The following is a 19,337-nucleotide window of genomic DNA, read 5'->3' as shown; positions in this document are numbered from 1 at the left end:
TCCCCACCTCCTCCTCCTCCTCCTCCTCTCTCCCTCTGTTCTTTTTTCTTCTTCTTTTTTTTTTTTTTTTTTAGCTCAGGCCCGTTTATCTTTGCTGAATTAAATCCTTGATTAACCCTTATCTGCCCAGTTTGGCTCCCTATCTCCCGGTTGGCGCCGTGTGTCCAGACACCCGGTACAGGATGATTGATTTCTTAAAGATATGCGCGGCTTTTTTCTGATACTTCATTTATTGTCTAAATATTTTTGCTCCCATTTCAGCAGCTCCCTTATCGAGCCGGGCTGATGATTCCCAGCCCTGCTCTCCTCTGCTGCTCGCCTCCCTCCCTATCTCTGCTCGGGGAAGTGAGGAAGGAATCGCAGCCCCATCCCTGATACAGGCTGTCGCCCTCGGGTCCCTTCGTCTTTGTTGCTGGCGGCGGGGTGGGGGGGGGTGTGGCGGTGCAAAGGGTCTCCCCCAAATCTTGTTGGTTCTGCTCTCTGTCTCCATGTGGGAAATTATCCCATCATGGGGTTTTAGTAGGAACTGGGAACACTGGGTGGCTTTAACACCTCTCTGGCACGGAGCATTGCTGCGCTAATAGAGAAAAAGAAGGAGGAAGAGGAGGAGGAGGAGGAAGATGCCTGTCTTCCCCCCCCCCCAGAGCTGGTCCCATGGGGCTCCCCCAAAACCAGCCTTGCTCAAGAGGGTGTGCAAACCCCCCAGGGGTGCCAAGGGACAGTGGAGCCCCGTATGCCAGCTCACCCTTGGTTGTCCCCCCACTCCATCCCTGCCCCGTGTCCCCCCCTCCTCAAGCCACCCAGCCCCGGGGCAATGCCCACAGTCATGGGGGGGGGGCGAGGGGGGGGGACAGCGAGGGCACGGGGCCACCCCGATAAGGCCGTCCCGGCGGATGCGGAGCAGATAGGGTTTCTGATGGTTATCGGGCCGGTGTAGAGCGGAGACACTGACCTCTTTGTTCCAGGGAGAACAAGGAAGGGCTCGACGCAGGGGTTGGGGCCGCTGAGGGGAGCCGGGACGGGCGCCCTGGGGTGCTGGGAGCACCCTTGCAGTGTGGGGAGCACCCAGGGGTGCTCAGACACCACAGGGCCCTCCCTCCATTGCAAGGTACCCACAGGTCCCCCCATGCACGAAGCAACTCTACAGAAGCTCCACAGTGATCCTCCTGTGGGACACGGCAGGGCCACCGTGGCCACCAACAGCTCAGCCCCTGTGCCACCAGCAGCACCCATCCCGGTGGGGCAGGGGCAGGGGTGTCCCAACACCCCCAGCCCCATTTCCCAGCCACTCTCCAGAGGGGCAGGCGGGCGCTGTGTGTGCACCCGTGGGGCACGCACACGCGTGTGCGGGGGCACCCCTGGGGCTTGCACACGCGTGTGCGAGCGCCGGCCCAGCGCCTGCGCCGCGGGGTTTATCACGCTGCCGGCACTCGGCTCCCGGCGGTGATAAGGCCTCAACCGGCTGCGACTGTCAGGCTGGAGTTGGAGGGTTTAGAAATATTGGGACGAATAATTAGATTTCATATCGTTACCGCGGCAGCCATCGGAGGATCAGGCAGATTAATTTCCCCCACCCCACCTCCCACCCCCCCACCCCCCTTTCCTGCTCATTAATATTTATTAGAGATGTGGGAAGGCAGAGCTGGGTGCGGGCTAAACAGGGAGCCCTGCAACCCCACCCCACTGCCAGCCCCCCGACACCCCATGTTTTGGGGAGCAGTGCTCACCCCCCTCTCCCTGCCCTCAGCAGAGCCCCCCCGTGACGCTGGTGCTGGGGGACGAGAGCTGCTGGCTGTCCCGCCTGCCCCTCGTGCCCGGAGAGCCCGACGCCAACGCTGTGATCTACAGGAAGGGTTGGTACCAGTGCCACGCGTCCCCACACACACACGGTGGGGGGGGGGTGGGGGGGGGCAGGGGGCGGGCCACCGCGGTGCTTGGGTAAGGGAAGGGGTGCTGCTGCTGAGGAACGGGTCCCTGTCCCCATCCAGCCCAGCGCCGAGCCCGCTGCCGGTGCTTGCCCCCCCCAGCACCCGTGGCCCCCCCACATCTGTTGGGGCAGTGTCTGCTCCTCCGTGACCTGTCCTTGAGGGCTTGTCCTCTGGGCCAGCCCTCCTAACCCCTTCCTTGTCCCCTGGGCCAGCCCTCCTAGCCCCTTCCTTGTCCCCTGGGCCAGCCATCCTGCCACTGGGCTAGGAGGAGGGTCCCAGCATTGCAGTGGTGCAAGCAGGAGTGCAGGGATTACTGCGTGAGGCTGGGGCAGGACGAGTGTTACTGCACATATTGGTGCAAAGAGTACAAGCATTAGTGTGTGTATTGGTGCAAAAAGTGCAAGTATAAGTGCACTTATTGGTGCAGAGAGTGCAAGCATTACTGTGTGTATCCGCACAAGACTCCATGCAAGCATTAGGGCACGTATTGGTGCCAAAAGTGCAAGCGTTAGTGCAAGTGTTACTGCACGTATTGGTGCAAGAGTCAGTGCAAGCATTACTGCACATATCAGTGCAAAGAGTACAAGCATTAGGGCACGTATTGGTGCCAAAAGTGCCAGCATTAGTGCAAGTGTTACTGCACGTATTGGTGCAAGACTCCACGCAAGCATTAGGGCATGTATTGGTGCAGAATTCCGTGCAAGCATTAGTGCACACATTGGTGCAAGACTCAGTGCAGTTGTGGGTGCAGTTGTGGGTGCAAGGCCGCGGGGAAGCCTCCTGGCAGGCAGGGCCGTGCAGGCAGCGCTCAGGCGCAGGCAGACACCGCCATCTCCAGGCAGGCCGGGGCTTGGCCATGGCCTTGAGGAAGCACCAGGCGCTGGCAGGATAGCGGGGGACAAGGACAAGGGCAGAGAGAGGGGCCAGGGTGTGCCCAGAGCCATGCGGCAGGGTTGGGGGGACCACGCTGACCGCCACCCCCCCGCTTTCCCCAGACGAAGCCCTGTGGTGCCGGACGACACGGGCGCTGCGGGAGGACGAGGCCGTGTGCGCCTTCGTGGTGGCGGAGCCGCCGGCCATCGCCCCCCATCCCGCGGTGAAAGCGGAACCCGGCGACTCACCGTACCCGGCCGCGCTACGCTCCGACATCCAGCTGCTGCCGCAACAAGCCGGCATGGCTGCCATCCTGGCCACCGCCGTGGTTAACAGTGAGTCCCCGGGCACGGGGAGCGTGGCGAGGAGCACGGGGTGGGGGGACGTGGAGCAGCCAGGACCACGCCGGGGGTCCCCAGCCTGTCACATGTGTGATAAACATCCCGTCCTTGTCCCTTCCCCTCTGCAGAGGACGTCTTCCCGTGCAAGGACTGCGGGATCTGGTACCGGAGCGAGCGCAACCTGCAAGCCCACTTGATGTACTACTGTGCCAGCAGGCAGAGCGCCGGCTCGCCCGCCCTGGAGGAGAAACCCAAGGAGACGTACCCCAACGAGCGCATCTGCCCCTTCCCCCAGTGCAAGAAGAGCTGCCCCAGCGCCAGCTCCCTGGAGATCCACATGCGGAGTCACAGCGGTATGGCGTGGGGACACCGAGCCACGCGCTGGGACCCCGCCAGGGGCCGGCTGGGTGGAGGGGAAGGGAGGCTGCGGGGCTGCCGCACGGCGGCCAGTTAGATGAGGTGCTCTCCCAGTTGGGTGACTGGTTTGGGGGAGCTCGCTTGTAGGGTTTCCTGCAACCCTGTAAAGATGGAGGGGGTGTCCTGCTTCCCGCAGCCAGCATCCTCCTGGTGGGGTGTCCCCGCTGTCCCTGTCCCCCTTCCCTCAGCGCTGAGGTGTCCATCTGTCTGTCCATCCTGCAGGAGAGCGGCCGTTTGTCTGCCTGATCTGCCTGTCAGCCTTCACCACAAAAGCCAACTGCGAGCGTCACCTCAAGGTGCACACGGACACCCTGAACGGTGAGCAAGCGCTGCCTGGCATCCCGGCGAGGACAGCCCTGTCCCCTCCAGCACAGCCTGGAGATGGGGACCCAGCTTCCCACGGGTCTCCCCGCCACCCCGCCGGGTGCCATCCTGCCCGCTCAGCCCCATGCCACGTTTCCCGCAGGTGTCTGCCACAGCTGCGGCTTCATCTCCACCACGAGGGACATCCTCTACAGCCACCTCGTCACCAACCACATGATCTGCCAACCGGGCTCCAAGGGAGAGGTGTACTCACCGGGGACAGCCCTGCCCGCCGCCAAACCCCTCACCCCCGGTGGGTACCGCGGCAGGGGACACGCGTGCCGGTGCCCCTCACCCAGCCTGGCATCGCCACGGAGTGCTCCGGTCACAGGGGAGGGAGGTGGGGGACCGGAGCGAGCATCCCTGCGCTGGGGACGTGGAGTAACGCCAGCGCCTCTCTCCCCTCGGCAGGGCTGAGCCAGACGAACGCCGCGTCGCTGCGGAAGTGCAGCCTGCAGCCGTTCCTGCCCGAGGGGCTGCCGGCGCTGCCGCAGCAGCAGCAGCACGCGGTGCTGCACGGCCCCCTGCCCGCCGCTGACGCCGTGCCCCCGCCGGCACAGCCCGCCTCACCCCCCGACGCCAGGGCTGGCAAGCTCTCGCCACCAGCCCAGCCGCAGAACGGAGAAGGGTCATCCTCCTCCTCATCCTCCTCTTCCTCCTCCTCCTCCTCCAGTGAGGCCGTCCGCGTTAAGGAGGAGCCCGCCGGCAGCCCGGCAAGCGAAGTGGATGCACCAAAAACCGGTGGCCCTGGGGAGGGGGGCGGCAGCCCCGACGCCTGCTCCCGCACCTCATCCCCCCGCAGCCTGCCCTCGGCCAAGGTCAAGTCGGAGCTCGCCAGCCCCACGCCGGGCTCCAGCCCGGTGCCCAGCGAGCCAGGAACGGGCACGGCCGGTGGCACCGTCTTCCTACCCCAGTACGTGTTCAGCCACGAAGCCGCGGTGGTGCCGCAGGCGTCGGAGATCCTGGCGAAGATGTCGGAGCTGGTGCACAACCGGCTGAAGCAGGGCCACGGCGGCGCGGTGCCGCCCGCCGTCTATGCCGGCACGCCGGTGCCCAAGGGTGCCACGTGCTTCGAGTGCGAGATCACCTTCAACAACATCAACAACTACTACGTGCACAAACGCCTCTACTGCTCCAGCCGGCACCTCGCCGAGGACAGCCCCCCCGGGGCGCGTAAGCTCAAAGCCCCCCCCGGGGCACCCAAGGGTCCCCCCGCACAGGGAACGCTGCTGTCCCCCCCGGCGGGTGACAGGCAGGGGACGCCGGTGGGGGACGGGGACGCCGGCCGGGATGCCACGCCGCCAGCTGCCGCGCCAGAGGTGAAAGCAGAAGAGGGGGGTGGCAAAGCGGGGTCCCCCGAGACGGAGGGGGGGTCAGGGCGGTGCAGCGAGGACAGCCAGAGCCCCGGCAGCTCAGCGGGGGACGATGGGGACGAGGACCCCAGCAAGACGCTGTGCGAGGCGTGCAACATCCGCTTCAGCCGCCACGAGACCTACGTGGTGCACAAGCGTTTTTACTGCGCCTCCCGCCACGACCCCCCCCTCCGCCGCCCCAGCGCCCCCAAAATCCCTTTTCTGCCCCAGCCCCTCCGCACCCGCAAACGCCGCAAGCTCTACGAGATCCACGGGGCCGCTCACCGCCCCACCGAACCCCCGCCGACCCCCGACCCGCCGCCGGCCCCCGACCCACCGGGGGCTGCCCCTTCGCCCCGCTCCAGCCCGGATGCCGACGGGCCCATCGACCTGAGCAAGAAGCCGCGGCGACAGGGCGAGCAACCGGCCCCGCTGCTACCCTTGGCTGACTACCACGAGTGCACCGCTTGCCGCATCAGCTTCCACAGCCTCGACAGCTACTTGGCTCACAAGAAATACCAGTGCCCAGCCACCCCGCTGCAGCCCCGCACCCTCGAGCACCTCCAGAAGATGAAGGGGGCCATGCCCACCCCACTCAAAGGTCGGCGCAGCCCCAGCAGCCCCAGCGAGGGGGACCCCGAAGGCGTGCGGGTGAGGGCGGCTCCGGTGGGGAGCCCCGGTGTTCCCTACGCTGGGGCAGACTCGCTGCAGCGTCACCCCAAGGGTCCCCTGCCGCCACCCCTGGGGGTGAAGGGACCCCTCTCCGCTTGTCCCTACTGTCCCCTCAACGGGGCCATTAAGGGCGACCTCCTCGAGCACTTCCGTAACGCCCACGGGCTCTTCGTGGCCAAGCCGGTGGTGGTGGCCGGGCAGGGGCTCCCCGACACCCCGGTGTCCGGTGCCGGCAGGACGCCCGAACCCCCGTTGCCCGCGGCGTCACCCCCCCGCCCGCCTGCCCCCCGCCTCCACCGGGACAGTTTCAACAGCAAGGAGGGTCGGGATGGCAGCCCCCGGCCCCCCGCTTCACCCCGGCCCCCTGCTTCTCCCGGAGCCCCCGAGGGACTGCGGGAAGCCACCCGCAAGCCCCCCACGCCCCCCGCCTACACGGACAGGGGGGTACAGACCCCCCCGGCCAAGGCTGTGCCCGGCCCGGTGCCCAACGGCAACCACAGGTACTGTCGCCTCTGCAACATCAAGTTCAGCAGCCTCTCCACCTTCATCGCCCACAAGAAGTATTACTGCTCCTCCCATGCCGCCGAGCACGTCAAGTAAAGCCCCCCCACTGCCCCCCACCACCACTTGGGGGGCTGGGGGATTGGGAACCGGTGCCCAGCACCCCCCCCTTTCAGGGGTTGGGGTGATGGAGGACCACTTCAGCATCTGGAGGTCCCTCCAGTAGCCCCAAACTTTGCCCCGGGTTGGGGGTCCCACACATCCTGGGGTTGAGGACCCTGCAGGAGGGGGGGGAGCGTGGTGCTGGCGGGGGGGCCGGCCCCTCCCGGCCCGTGGTGCGTGCGGTGCCCCTACCCCTGCCCCTGCTGGGGCCGATGCTGCAGGGAAACTGAGGCAGGGGGAAGGCACATGGTCCTGCCCTGGCTGTGGGGGGGCTGCGTAGACACTACAGGGATGGGAAGGGGGGGTACGGCATGGCTGGGTATGGCCCTGAACACCCTAGGAAGCGTGTGGGTGCCCCCCACCACAGCCCAGCCCCTGGAAGGAGGCAGCACTGAAGGCAAGGACGAAGCTACCCTGGGAACCGTGTGTATAAGTGTGTACAGAAATAAATATGTCTAATAAAGCCGGGCTGCCACCTGCATGCGGGTGGGGGACACTGCGGGGGCCTGGCACGGCCACTGTCACCCCATAGGGTCAGGGCCACCAGGCTGGGGATGGGGACATGTGGTGACAGGGACAGCTTGTCATCTCGGGGCAGAGCACAGCGTCCCCATGCTGTCCCCAGCACCCCTCAGTGACACCCGCCTCCCCCCAGGTGCCACGGGATGATGCAGCTGCCAGCTGGGGCTGCAGGCTCATTAATTGTCTGGCTAATTAAGCCCCCACAGCCACAGGTGGGTTGTGCTGCCCCAACAGCCTTTGGCTGTGCCCAGGCTGGAGCCCCAGAGCCCTGCAGTTGCATACCCAGGTGAGTGTGGCTCAGGTCCTGTGTCCCCTGCACGGGGAGGGAGGGATGCCCCCAGCACCCCAGAGCACAGCTTCTCTTGTCTCCCCCCAGCTTGCCCCAGTACTTCCCAGTCTAGTGCAGGCAGGGGGGTCATTCCCTCCATCCAGCTTGCCCACCCTGGCTGGCAGGGCTCCAGCTTCAAGGAGCAGCAGTTTCCCAGTCAGGGACCAGTTGCCTGGTTGCTCTAACCCAGTGTCACCCCAGGTGCAGGTTTGTTTCCCAGTCTGGCAGCCCTGGAGCTGGGGGCAGTTGCAGTCCCCATGGGGCATGGCCAGGGCAGCACCAACCTGTAGCGTTGTGCAAGGCTGGGGCTGCAGCATCCTCCCCTCCCTCCCCAGGGCTAACAAGGGGGACAGGGACCCCCTTGGGTCCCCCCTCCCACCCCAAGGCTCTGTGCCAGCCCTGGTCAGGGTCCCAAACAGCAGGACAGCCATCATCTTTCATCCCTTTAAATGGAGCAAGAACAGGCTTTGTGCCAACTGGCACATGACTTTGGGGTGAAAGAGCCCCTCCGCACCCTCCCCTCCTCGGGTCTTGCCTGTAGTGCCAGGAGGGGTGGGGGGGGCGGGTCTCGGCTCCGTTCCAGGGTGGGGGGGGCCAGCCCCTGTGTGCCAGCCAAGACGCTGGGGTGACAGGGAGGAGGAGAAGGGCAGCAGCTCCCTCAGGGAGTGCTTGCGACAGGTCCCCCCTCCTTGCACCCTCTTGCACCACAACCCCAGAGTGCCAAGTAGGACAAGAGCCTGAGGCCCCCACCCAGCAAAGATGAGACACAGCTGAAGTCAACAGAGCTTTACTTAAATATAAATATATTTACAGAGCAGCAGATACTACAGAGAAAAGCCGGCCATGCTCAGCCAGCGCGGTGCAAGGAGAGGCTGTGCTGGGCACAATAGCAGCCTCCCCCCCTCCAGGCATTGACCTAGCAGGGTGCTGAGACCCCAAGGGATTTAGGGGAGGGGGGTGATAAAGGAGTGAGAACAGGGCACCCAACCCTCACTGCAGCGTCTTCCTGCGGGGCAGGGGTGGGAGGCTGCGGGGCAGGAGGCTCTGCAGCGCTGGGCTGCCCTCCGCCTCCTTCGGCTCCTCCGTGGCATCCAGGAGCTGCTGCATGTAGCAAGAGGTGCCGAGCAGGATGTGGCCCGTGGCTTGCATGGTGAAGAGAGTCCAGCGTAGGGCTTCCCTGGGCAGGGAGGAAGGGGGTGAGCATCCCTCCTTGCACCCCGCAGAGGGTACAGGGCTGGTCCCCTGTCGCAGCATCTCCAGCCCCCACCACCCCAGCACTCACTTCATCAGCCTCTTGGCCCCGTAGCAGCGCAGGTCGTAGGACATGCTGTAGGTGCCGTAGAGCGTGGCTTTGACATTGAGGCAGCCCAGGTCCCGCGGGCTGGTCTTGTAGAGGTCGAAGGTGACACAGGCAACGTCAATCCTCCGAGGAGGCTTGCGGGACAGGCTCAGCTGGTAGCCAGGTGTCTAGGGGAGAGCAGGATCCGGGTTACCCAGTGGTACCCCCACCCTCTCAGTCCCACCTCGCCCACCTCCCAGCAAGCATCGCATCACCTCCCACTGATGCCAGCGTGGGGTGCAAGAGGGGAGAGTTCAGGCTCCTGCCCCCCAGGAGTGCACTCACCTTGGAGGCAGCCCAGGCCTGTCCCTTGCTCAGGGCCATCAGCACCGTGCCCTCCTCCAGCGTCCGGAAGAAAGCCTCTGTCTCCACCACTGTGCCATCCTCATCCAGCACCAAGGAGATGGGACCCGGGGTGAGCAGGGCGCTCTGAGCCTGCAAGGGTGCTGGGGGTGAGCTGGGGGCAGACACACAGTCCCCAGGCAGACAGACAGACCGACCCACCCCAGCTCACCTGGCGCAGCAGCTCGGCCAGGCTCTGTGCCATGATGCCCTTGCGCAGGCTGCGGTCCCAGTTGCAGACACGGTAGGGTCGGGGCCGCGGGGCCGGACTCGACAGCAGCTGCTGGGTCATGGAGGCACTTGCCGAGACGCATCTGGGGAGCGATGGAGGGATCGGGGTGTCCTGAGACCCACCGCGAGCCCCAGGCAGTGCCAACCCCCCCCCCCCAAGTCTCAGCAGGGAGCAGCACAACTCCTCAGAGGGCTGAGAGGTGCCGAAGCAGGGAGGGTTCCAATGTCCCCCACCCCAGGGACGGTGACTCCCCAGCACTTACTTGGAGACGGGGGCAGCCAGGCGCAGGCTCAGGGACTTGGCGTAATCCATCTCTGTGAGGAGCACGGTCCAGCCTGGCGGGGAAGAAGGCTTCAGCCCTGGGCTGGGAGGCGTCTCTCCAGCTCCTCTCCACTCCAGGACCCCGCTTCCCACCAACACCTCCCGCTCTCAGCTCCAGCACGGCGGTGAGCCAGCGCCCCGGCACGGCCGCCTTTACGCAGGGGCTGTGCCTGCCCTTTGGCCGGGGCCAGGCTAGCGGTAGCCGCCCGGGCAGAGTCTGCTTGCCAGCACGGCTCTTGCGCAAAGTGGCACGTGGGGCATTGAGTCAGTGCTGGAGCAAAGGTGAGACACAGGCATGGAGCTGCACCCTCACCCTGGCTCTTCAGGGGGGGCAATAAGGGTTTTGGGGAACAGGACCACCCATGGGAGCACCCCAGTACTGATGCTGCAGGGATATCTCCAGTCAGGAGCCTACTGGGGGGGAGACCTGTGGTGTATCCCCATCCCCATCCCCATCCCCAGTCACCTCCAGTAGACACCAACACCTCCCCACTGGCTCACCCCCCCCACCCCTGCCCATCTCACCTTATATACCTGTCACAAAGGCTCCGCCCCCCCCCCCAGCCCCACCCCTCCTGTCTGACCCAACCCCCTCCCGGTCTGCTGGCACAGGGGGGGTGGCCAATGCGGGGGGCGGGGCCAGCCTGGCACTGCTGCCCGGGCTGCTGGGGGGGGGCATCCTTCAGCCCAGAGCCGCCAGGATCCCACAGGCTGCCCCCAGTGAGCCCCCTCCCAGTGCCCCAGGAAGCAGCCTCCCAGAGCTCCCTCCCAGTGCCCCCAGTAAGCACCCTCCCAAGGCCTCCAGTAAGTTCCCTCCCAGTGCTCCCAGTGAGCGAGCTCCCAGTGCCCCCAGTAAGCCCCCTCCCAACACCCCTAATAAGATCCTTCCCAGTGCCCCCAGTGAGCTGTGTGTTCACTGAGCACGCCTGAATGTGTGCACGTCTGTACCCACGGCCACACATGCATGCATGTGCACCCCCACATGTGTGCACTCATCTTCACATACCTCCTGGCACGTGCCTACCCCCGGGTACACACATGTTGTACCCCTGTGCATGCATGCACACGCACCTCCACGTGTGCACATGCATCCGTGTATATGGCTCACCATGCTTGCATGCCTGCCACATGTGTGTCTGTTCATGCATGTACATGCGTGTCAGCATCCCTCCATGTGTGTAAACACATGTGTGGGGATCCACGTGCGTCTGTGCACACGCATGTGCACCCCTCCTTGCATGTACATGTGTGTCAGCGTCCCTCCACGTGTGCAAATGCACATGTGTGGATCTGTGCACATCTGTGCACACACATGTGCACCCCTCCTCGCGTGTACATGTGTGTCAGCGTCCCTCCACGTGTGCAAATGCACATGTGTGGATCTGTGCACATCTGTGCACACACATGTGCACCCCTCCTTGTGTGTACATGTGTGTCAGCGCCCCTCCATGTGTGCAGACACATGTGTGTGGACCCACATATGTCTGTGCACACGCATGTGCACCCCTCCTCGCGTGTGCACGCCCATGTTCACACCTCCTCGCGTGTGCGCGCACGTGTCCACGCCCCTCTTCCCCCCCCCCCCCCGCCCAATGTGTGCGGCCCCTTTAAGGCGCGGCGCGGCCCGCTGGCGCATGCGCGCAGGGGAAGGGGCGTAGCGAAAGGGGAGCGCGCCCGCCCGCCCCACCTCTCCCTCGGCGCCAGGGCCGTCGCGCCTGGATGACGTCACGCCATGGCCGCCCTGCGCCGCCGCGAGTAGAGGCCCCGTCCCGTCCCGCGCCGCAGCCGCCGCTTCGCCGCCGCCCCCCCCCCCCCCCTTCCCCTTCCCCGCGCTTCCCCCCGGCCCGGCCTGACCAGCCCGCCGCCCAGAGCCGGCCCGGCCCTGCCCGCCGCGCCCGCCCGCCCAGGTGAGCCGCTGCCCGCACGGCCGCGCTCGGGCGGGCGCCGGCTGCGGCCTAGCGCCGGCGACGGGGCGGGGGGGGGGGGGCGGAACCGGGGAAGGGGGGGAGCGGCCCAGGTGGGGGATGTTGGGGAGCGGGAGCACCCGCCGGGAGGGGAGCCCTCAGTGGGGGTGTTGAGAGGGGAGGGGCGGCCCTTGCTGCGAAGGAAAGGGGGACGAGCCCCAGTTTGGGGAAAAGGGGTCTGGCGGGGGGGCAAGCGACAATTGGAGGCGATGGGGGGGCGGCAGCCCTGGTGTGGGGCGGGGGGGTGGGTAGCCCTGCGGGAGCGGGTTGGGATGGGGGTGGTACTTGGGGTGGGGAGTCCTTAGTGTGCGGGGGGATTTGGGGAGGGCCGCTCCGTTTGGTGGGGGTGCAGCCTTGCTTTGGGGGGGGGTCATAAGGGGGGAGAGCCCCAGCTAGATGGGGGGATGGTGGGGAAGGGAAGGGGGCGGCACTGGTTTTGGAGGGGGACTTAGTTTTGGGTGGGTGGGTGTTATGGGAGGGGGGTAGTTCAACTGGGGGTGATGGGGGGGCCACCTGCCTCTTGGAGGGTAGTGCTGGGGTCTGGTCGAACCCCAGCAGTACAGGCAGCTCTGACTGTCCTCCCTCCCCAGGCAGGTGGGAACAGGGAGAGCCCCAGCAGCCTCAGCCCAGGGGGCACAGCAGAAGGACCTCAGCCTGGCAGGAGGCCCTGTGAGGTAAGGGAGGTGTGGGGGGAGCTGGGGGCCGGGAGAAGGGCCGGCAACCCACAGAAGCACCAGCTACACATGGGGGTCTGTTCTGCAACGGGTGGGTGGGTACATCCCCCGTGGGGACCCTTCCTGTGACGGGTGGATGGGTAGGTCACTCGTGTAATGCTGGTTTGTGTTGTCCGCCCAGCACAGCAGGAGCTGTGAGGTGCTCCCTGCTCAGAGCTGCCGTGGCCTTTGCAAGTGCTGCAACACGTAGCTGCTGCAGGTGGTTTAAATTCCCTCTGTGAGTCGGCTCACTCAGCAGGGTTCTCTCTTCTCAGAGCTGGCATTTTGGCAACCACGCTAATAATGTTTTCTTTTCCTGCCATTGGTAGCTCAGCTTTTCTGAAAAAACTGTTACTGGGGCTGCTTTGGCTGTGGCAAGAGCAGCACCTGCAAGGTGTGAATTCTTTCTCCTGTCCTTCCTAAGGTTTGCGTAGATTAAGGAAAAGGGTCGCAGTGTAATCAAGACAACTCTTTGCAAGACTTCATTCTGAGCAAAGTTAGACTCTCGAGTGTGATTATTCATGAATCCTACAGAATACAGGAGCAATTGTACTTGTTTTCTGTCATGGGACCGTGGTGCCGATAATTCAAAATTAGCATTTGCCAGCAGAGAGCTGCAGGAAGAGCCATGTGTACTCCAGCAATAGGAAAATCAGTTCCACTGTGAAAACAAACTCCAGCTGCCTACAGCGCCGTTCCTCTTCAGGTTTTGGTCCCAAAGTCTGCCTGACAGAAAGCGGTGGTTAACATTCTGAATCGGAGCTCTCTGAGCTCTTTTTTAAAAATCAGTTTGCTGAAAATGACTGTCGACAAGCAGTTCTCTTAAATTAAGGCTGAAAAGTGGCTCAGTTTTCTGAATTAAAAGCTTCCCTGACAGCTGCTAGGTAATTGAAGTTTGCTATGCATCTTCAAAGTCAGTGCTTCTCTAAGGATGGCAGATAAGCATATATTTTGGTTAATTAACTTGTTAACGAACAGAGTTTCATTCAAAGCAAAGGACTGGGTGCTTTGCTTTTTTTTTCTACACGTGATGCTCCTTCCCTGGCTCACTAGGCATTTTATTTCATTCTCCTGTTGTTGCTGCTCTTCCATGTTTTTTTTCCCCATTGTGGTTCCTGCCCTTCGTTTCTGTTTTCCAGTTCTTTGTTCCCTAAATCTTTTTGTGCTGTGTTTCTCTTCTCACCTGTCCTGTCAGCCCTATTTGCCATTCATTCTCCTCAACTCACTCATAGTTCTTCACCCGGCCCCGTGGCTGCTCTTAGACCATGCTCCAGAATTTTTCGGATCTGCATTTGGTTTTCATCTACCTGATTAATGAAAATGTTTTGATTTTCCATCAAGCTGTTCGGCTTTAGAAAGTGGATTTTGGTTTTTTTTCCTCATTCTACTGCAAAGATTTCTGCCTGAAGGAAAGAAGTTCCTTGCTTCTTTCCTTTGCCCCATGACCACCCCGGGAGCTGTGAGGTCTCTGCCTGGGGGGTACAGACGTTGGGTATGTGCTTGGTTCTCACCATCTGACTGATGATTTGTAGGATTTCAAGATCGAAGCTGATGGCTCTGTCAGGCTCCAGCTTTCTACAGGGTACTCGGTGCCTTCCTGCTTCCGGAGGCGCTGGAAGCGTTTGAGCTGTTGGTTCCTCTACTATATTCAAGGTGTATTCCTTGTTCACTTGGAAAAAGCTTTCTGTGGCGCCATATAAAGGCTCAGCCTTGCAGGGAGGAATTTAATGAATGGAAATATTGCTTGCCAGGAGTATTTTTAACTTGATGGCTGTTTCAAATCCCCTCTTAACTCACAGCTTTATCCTATAGGTGCTGCTCTGGGTTAGAGTAAGCTGCAATCCTTTTCCTACTAGCTCCAGTTCATCTGCTCCCAAGACACTCCCTGCAGCAGCGAGTCAGTTGTACACAAACCTTAACTTTGTCGGCTTAATTGAAGATGCTGCTCAAACTTTTTGTGAGTTCTAACTGAAAACAGCACAGCACAGAGTGATAAGAAACAGAATTTGAGCCTCCTGCCAGCCATAGGCACTGCTGAGACCCACAGAGCCAGAATGTCTGTCTGTGAAACAGTGCACTGCCTTGGAGTAGTGTCCAAGGTACACGTGTGACCACAGGCTAAAACCTGGTTTTGTACCTTTTGATGCTGTTCGTTTAACAGAGAGTAGAAGTTGGGCTTGATCTTGCAAACAGACCTGCTGCTAAGAATTCCAGTGCTCTGACTCATCTCCCTCTTGCCTTGGGCAAATCACCTAAGAAAAGTGTAAGGTTAAAAATATTATTTAAAAGGTACCCTGGGATTACTTGGTAATATTGAAGTTGAGTTTTAAAAAGCGACTTAAGTAGCGAAGGGCTTTTCTCTTACTGCATTTAGTGCTGTGTCAAGGCTTCTTAATCTCAATGTTGTCTTTTAAGTTAAAAAAAAGTCTTGGATATTGTTAAGCTTTGGAGAAAATATATTATAATGTGGCTGAAGTAGAGGTATTTAAATTTCCCTAATGCTTCCTCAATGGACAGTGCCTTTTTACTTGTGTGAGGGGGCGAGGGGGGAATTCGTGTAATTCTAAATGTTTTCCAGTAAGTCTATGACACTTAAGTGGGAATAAGATGGGCCCCTTTGTTGTTGCATCCAAGTCCTTGCAGGTGAGGACAGCCATGTGAAGTTCCACCGTAGGCAAGCCATGAAACACTGACAAAGTTAAGGCATAGTTAATGCTTCATTCCCTAATTTGAAAAATTCCAGAGCTCAGTCTGTGAAACTCCAGCGCTGCCCTCCTGTTGCATATGTATTGTGTAACTAAAAGCTTCGCTTTTCAGCCAGACCTGACTCTGTGTGTGCGTACCGGCCGTCTCGGAGGCCAGTCAGGGCTGTGTGCTGAAGGCACGCACTGTCTGCACCTCTTCCAGCGGCCTCTGCGCGTCCAGGGAGAGGGGCTGCAGGGAGAGAAGCGGGTTTGTGCCGGAGAAAGCTGCGGATCCTTGCGGCCGAACATCCCCTGGGACACCAGGGTGTTCTCGCCTTTCTCATCCTGCTCCTGGATGCTAGGCGTGGCTTTTCAGAGTGCTTTCCCTCATTTCTAGACACCCGCTGACCAAAGGGCCAAACTTCGGTTTGCACAAACTGGCGGGTGTTCTCAGTTGTAGCTGAGCACAGTGGGGTTCTGCGTGGGGTGCTGAGCATGATGCAGAGGTGCTGCTGCTCAAAACCGGATGAGAAAACCCCAGGCCTCTTATTTAGGGGATTTCTTGTATTTTGGGTAGACTGTCTCTAATCCTGCTGGCTCGCAGCGCTGGCGGGAACATTGCAAGCCAACAGGAACTGGCTGAGGGCATGAGGATCCAAAACGAGCAGCTGGAGGGAAAGTCTTGCTCGACCTGAGCGGTGTCTGTGGGGACAGCGAGTGCCATCTGGCTCCCACCTGGGAGGATGCCATGTGCTTGCTGCAGGTGGGATGGCTGAGAAGTGGAGCTGCCAAATCCTCAATTTCTTTCCTGAGAATGTGTTAGCTGCTTTTAAGGGGCTCTCAGCTCGATGAGGCCCACACAAGTGATTCTAGAGTCAGCAAAAGACGCGCTTTTCACTGAAAATGCACCCTACTATGGCATTTGCTCCGAAGCTTCTCGATGGAAAGGCTCTGCCAACTCATTTAGCCTGGCAAAGTGAGGGTTTTGTAAGCCTCGTCTGAAATGCTGAGTGACCTGTTCTGAACTAGTCCACTTCAGACACACAGAAAATGAAAATTTGACACACTTTGAGTAAATGAAGTCAGTTTTGTAATAAAAGGGCTTGTGCAGCTTTGACCAAAAGCAACTTGCCTGACCTGCCTGTAATTTTAAAGATACCTCTGAAGATAAAACACTAAGTGAGAAGTATTACTATATACCTGGTTCTTGCCCCATCATCCTAAGCTACAAGTCAAACAATCTTATCTGTAGGTTAGGAGTTAATTTTTTGCTTTTATAACTGTTTTTTTTGTAACTGGTTTTGAAGACAGTAAGAAACTGGCTTGGTTTTAAGGCACAAAAATTCCAAACTTATGATGAGGAATGAAACCTGTGGATTTCTCCTCTACCACTTAGGTCAGTGTTGCTCCATTTGAAATCTGTGTAGTTATTTTTCTTAGGTTTTCCTGGTATTTGTCTGCATGTGTAAACAAAGGAGAATGGGAAAAAAAAAAAAAAATAAAGACAAACCAAATAAACAAAAAGAGGACCCCCCTCAAAAAAACCTTGCAAGATTCCAGAGATTTGGGATAAACTGTGATTTGCAGATTTTTCAGATGCAGCACTTGGGGCACGCACCTTAAACTGGAGTTAAACTTGTTACCATGCGAAGAATAAATCTCTGTGAGCTTGAAAAGGAAGCTTGAGTGGCTTCAGCAAGTACTCCAGCACTTCTCAAAATTCTTACTGTGGTACTCTTGCCTTTCATAATGTTCGATTATTTCTCTTTTCTACAAACGGCTGACTACAGTAATACTGCCTGGGTTGGTGACAAGGCATCTCCCATCTCGGATCACGCTTCTGCGACGTTGCTGCTGTTGGAGTGCTGCACCTTGTTCCCTCATTCTCCTGGGCTCAGAGCCTTGGGGCTGCATGGGGCTAAGGAGTGGCTGGAGGACACTTTTTTTGTGTTTATCTCCCCTGTTGCAGGAGTTGCTGTGGCAGTGAGTGAGAAAAGCTTAACTTTTGGATGGCTGCTAGAGCAGTATCTTGCCATCATGCAGCAGAAATGCTGTCTGGTCCTGTTCCATCGTTAGTCTGACAATTGTCTTCGAACTTCCATCTCCCTCTTTTTTTTTTTTTCCTGCTTCTGATTTTTACCCTTGCAAATCATGGGTTTGCTTTGGGGCATTTCCATGCAGTTACATGTACGATTGAAGTGGTTTATTGGTTTTGGGGTGTCTTTTCTTACCTACTGGTGAACTTAGAGGAACAGCCCTTGGAGGCTGACAGAACTGTGGCTCTGGCTGAAATATTTCAGGAGCTATAAGTGCCTCTGTGCCCGTGCAGGGGGAGGCACTGGGGAGGATGTAAGGCCAGTTGCTGAAGGGAAACTTGCTGTTACTTCAATCCAGGGAAATACACACCAAAACCACACTGCCTGGATTTTGTGAACCCTTCTCAACTGGGCTGTCATTTATTGTGTTTCTTATAATTTCTGCCGATGGAAATTGGTAGAAAATTATTGTAACTGGCGGATGCACTAGATTTTTAGAATAGCTATAATAGCTGTTGGTGGAGGTGAATATTTTATACTTATCACCTTAGCTGGTGGTGAGAACGCATTCATTCTATCTTGCTTTCCCCCGTCCCTCTGAAGGTCTCGACGTCGAATGCAGAAAGGCATCTAGTTCACTTAAACGCTTCTTCTGTGATGCTGCTTATTTGCACAAAATCAGAAAACAAATTTCCTGAATGCATCTGCACTTGACAGCTTTTATATTTCTACTGGCCTCTTAAGGCTGACCTTTCAGATGTAATACGCTAAGTTGTCCTTACATGGACGCAAAGTGTAACTTCTGAGGCACTTAGGCAATTAAAATCGCTGCCATAAACTTGCTCTTAAAGCCTGTAACAATTTATGCAAGCATTTATGAACTCAGCATCAACCTTTATATACTCAGTAAGAATATAATTTGTTTCAGATTACATCCTGTTTAACTGCCCAGAGCCGCTATCACCAGGAGGCAATTGCTGTCTTTTAATTTGGCTTTTAACTTTTCAGTAAAATCAAAACTTTGGTTGTGAGCAAGAGCCAACTTCTTCCGATGTGTGGAAAAATGAGTAGCAGGGTAGGAAGCTCAAAATGTGAGTCTTGTGCTGCTCGGGGCCCCGACGAATGTTTAGATCATCCTCACATTTGTCGATTAGCTGATATCTGTGCAGGGCTTTGAAGACTTGGAAGTAGAGCATAGTTGTTAAGTACCAGCATATAGACTCGTATTCCTTCTGGGAATGTGTTTCATTGTATTTTATTTTAGCTCCTTCTCTGCAGACCACCCATAGTATAACGAGCAGCATTTTCTCCAGTGTGACTTTCATCTTGAGACTTTGCTGCAAATACCAGCTAATAATGTCTTCACTAGGGGTGAAGGCAGGAGATGTTATCTCAGTGATGACAGTACAGCTGACAGTGTACAAGACACAAATACAACAGCCCTGGTCCTGGCAAGTTTATGAAGAAGCAGACAAGAAGCGCGGGTAACAAAGTTGTCACACCTTCCTGATTTCCAGGCATGGGTTCCTAACACACGGAAGAGCTGCTGCACGTTCCCTGTGCTTACCCTCCTGCTGCATTTCAGCACCGAGATCCCCACTTCTGTCATTACCAAAACGTTTTGGGTGTCAGCTGCTGTGAAGGCTTGGACTTGCTTTGGTCGTGTTCACGGCGCGTGGCAGTCAGCTGGGATGCCGTGGCTTGGCGTGTCTTCTGCCTGTCTGTTCTTGCTCTTTGGTGGTAAATGACGATGTTTACTATGCAGAACCAGTCGGAGGAGCTGAGAAAAGTGACGGGCTGGGTCAGGAAAAGGTGAAGTAGCGCAGAGCTGCCTAGTGTTAATAACTTACTTCACAAAGGATTGCTGGATGTGTTTAAAGAAGCTACCAGAGTCTTGTCTTTGTAGCATTTCTGCTCCAAGGGTCTTAAAAACAACAGGTAAAAATCTGGTAATTTATGCCATGTTTTGTTGCACAGGCAGTATGTGTGCTTGCAGGGAGGCTGTAGCTAGGAGCAGCTGAAGTAAAACATGATGCATATTAAGATGAAATCCTGTTGATTTGTAACCCTGTGGCTTTTCTTTAGCCCTAAATATGCTTCTGCAAGCTTTGGGTTTGTCTCTAGCTTTTCATTTCTGTCTGATGGCTGCCCAGGCTTGCTCCTGTACAGGCCTTTGGGTCTGGAGAAGGAGGTGGCATATACTGAAATGGTGAATTTAGTCCCCTCTAAATGTGCCACCTTGAGAGG

At 58.5% G+C, this 19,337-nt stretch overlaps 3 protein-coding genes across 11 annotated transcripts in view; 2 read left to right on the top strand and 1 right to left on the bottom strand.

Annotated features, from left to right (window-relative positions):
• The window catches only part of ZFPM1 (zinc finger protein, FOG family member 1), a 34,351-nt gene extending 27,279 nt beyond the window's left edge, over window positions 1-7,072 (top strand). The window contains exons 5-10 of one of the 2 annotated variants that reach the window (XM_074839686.1): window positions 1,751-1,853; window positions 2,924-3,136; window positions 3,271-3,495; window positions 3,782-3,877; window positions 4,026-4,175; window positions 4,334-7,072. In XM_074839686.1, the coding sequence (XP_074695787.1) occupies window positions 1,751-1,853; window positions 2,924-3,136; window positions 3,271-3,495; window positions 3,782-3,877; window positions 4,026-4,175; window positions 4,334-6,546 (3,000 nt within the window). In that variant the 3' untranslated portion in view covers window positions 6,547-7,072. Of the gene's footprint in view, window positions 1-1,747; window positions 1,854-2,923; window positions 3,137-3,270; window positions 3,496-3,781; window positions 3,878-4,025; window positions 4,176-4,333 lie in introns of both variants that reach the window. The other variant, XM_074839685.1, reaches the window with a different exon arrangement.
• Window positions 7,073-8,230: 1,158 nt separating this feature from the next.
• Window positions 8,231-11,439, bottom strand: CIDEC (cell death inducing DFFA like effector c). 2 transcript variants are annotated; one of them, XM_074839695.1, is made up of 6 exons: window positions 11,381-11,439; window positions 9,635-9,707; window positions 9,313-9,454; window positions 9,084-9,233; window positions 8,742-8,926; window positions 8,231-8,636 (listed from the first exon to the last, which is right to left on the bottom strand). In XM_074839695.1, exons 2-6 carry the CDS (start codon window positions 9,682-9,684, stop codon window positions 8,450-8,452), a joined length of 714 nt encoding a protein of 237 aa, XP_074695796.1. In that variant the 5' UTR covers window positions 9,685-9,707; window positions 11,381-11,439; the 3' UTR covers window positions 8,231-8,449. The 2 variants fall into 2 exon arrangements, with proteins under 2 accessions (XP_074695796.1, XP_074695795.1); XM_074839694.1 differs by lacking the exon at window positions 11,381-11,439 and adding an exon at window positions 10,160-10,184.
• A 108-nt stretch (window positions 11,440-11,547) lies between these two features.
• Window positions 11,548-19,337, top strand: part of ZC3H18 (zinc finger CCCH-type containing 18) — a 49,329-nt gene continuing 41,539 nt past the window's right edge. For all 7 annotated transcript variants that reach the window (XM_074839692.1, XM_074839690.1, XM_074839689.1 and 4 more), the window contains exons 1-2: window positions 11,548-11,600; window positions 12,248-12,331. The gene's annotated coding sequence lies outside the window, so the exon portion shown is untranslated. The remainder of the gene's footprint in view (window positions 11,601-12,247; window positions 12,332-19,337) is intronic.

This window comes from Strix aluco, chromosome 14 (assembly GCF_031877795.1).
Source record: "Strix aluco isolate bStrAlu1 chromosome 14, bStrAlu1.hap1, whole genome shotgun sequence".
In the NCBI taxonomy this organism is placed as follows: Eukaryota; Metazoa; Chordata; class Aves; order Strigiformes; family Strigidae; genus Strix; species Strix aluco.
The sequence above is the reverse complement of the archived record's forward strand: the minus strand, read 5'-3'. Positions and strand labels throughout refer to the sequence as shown.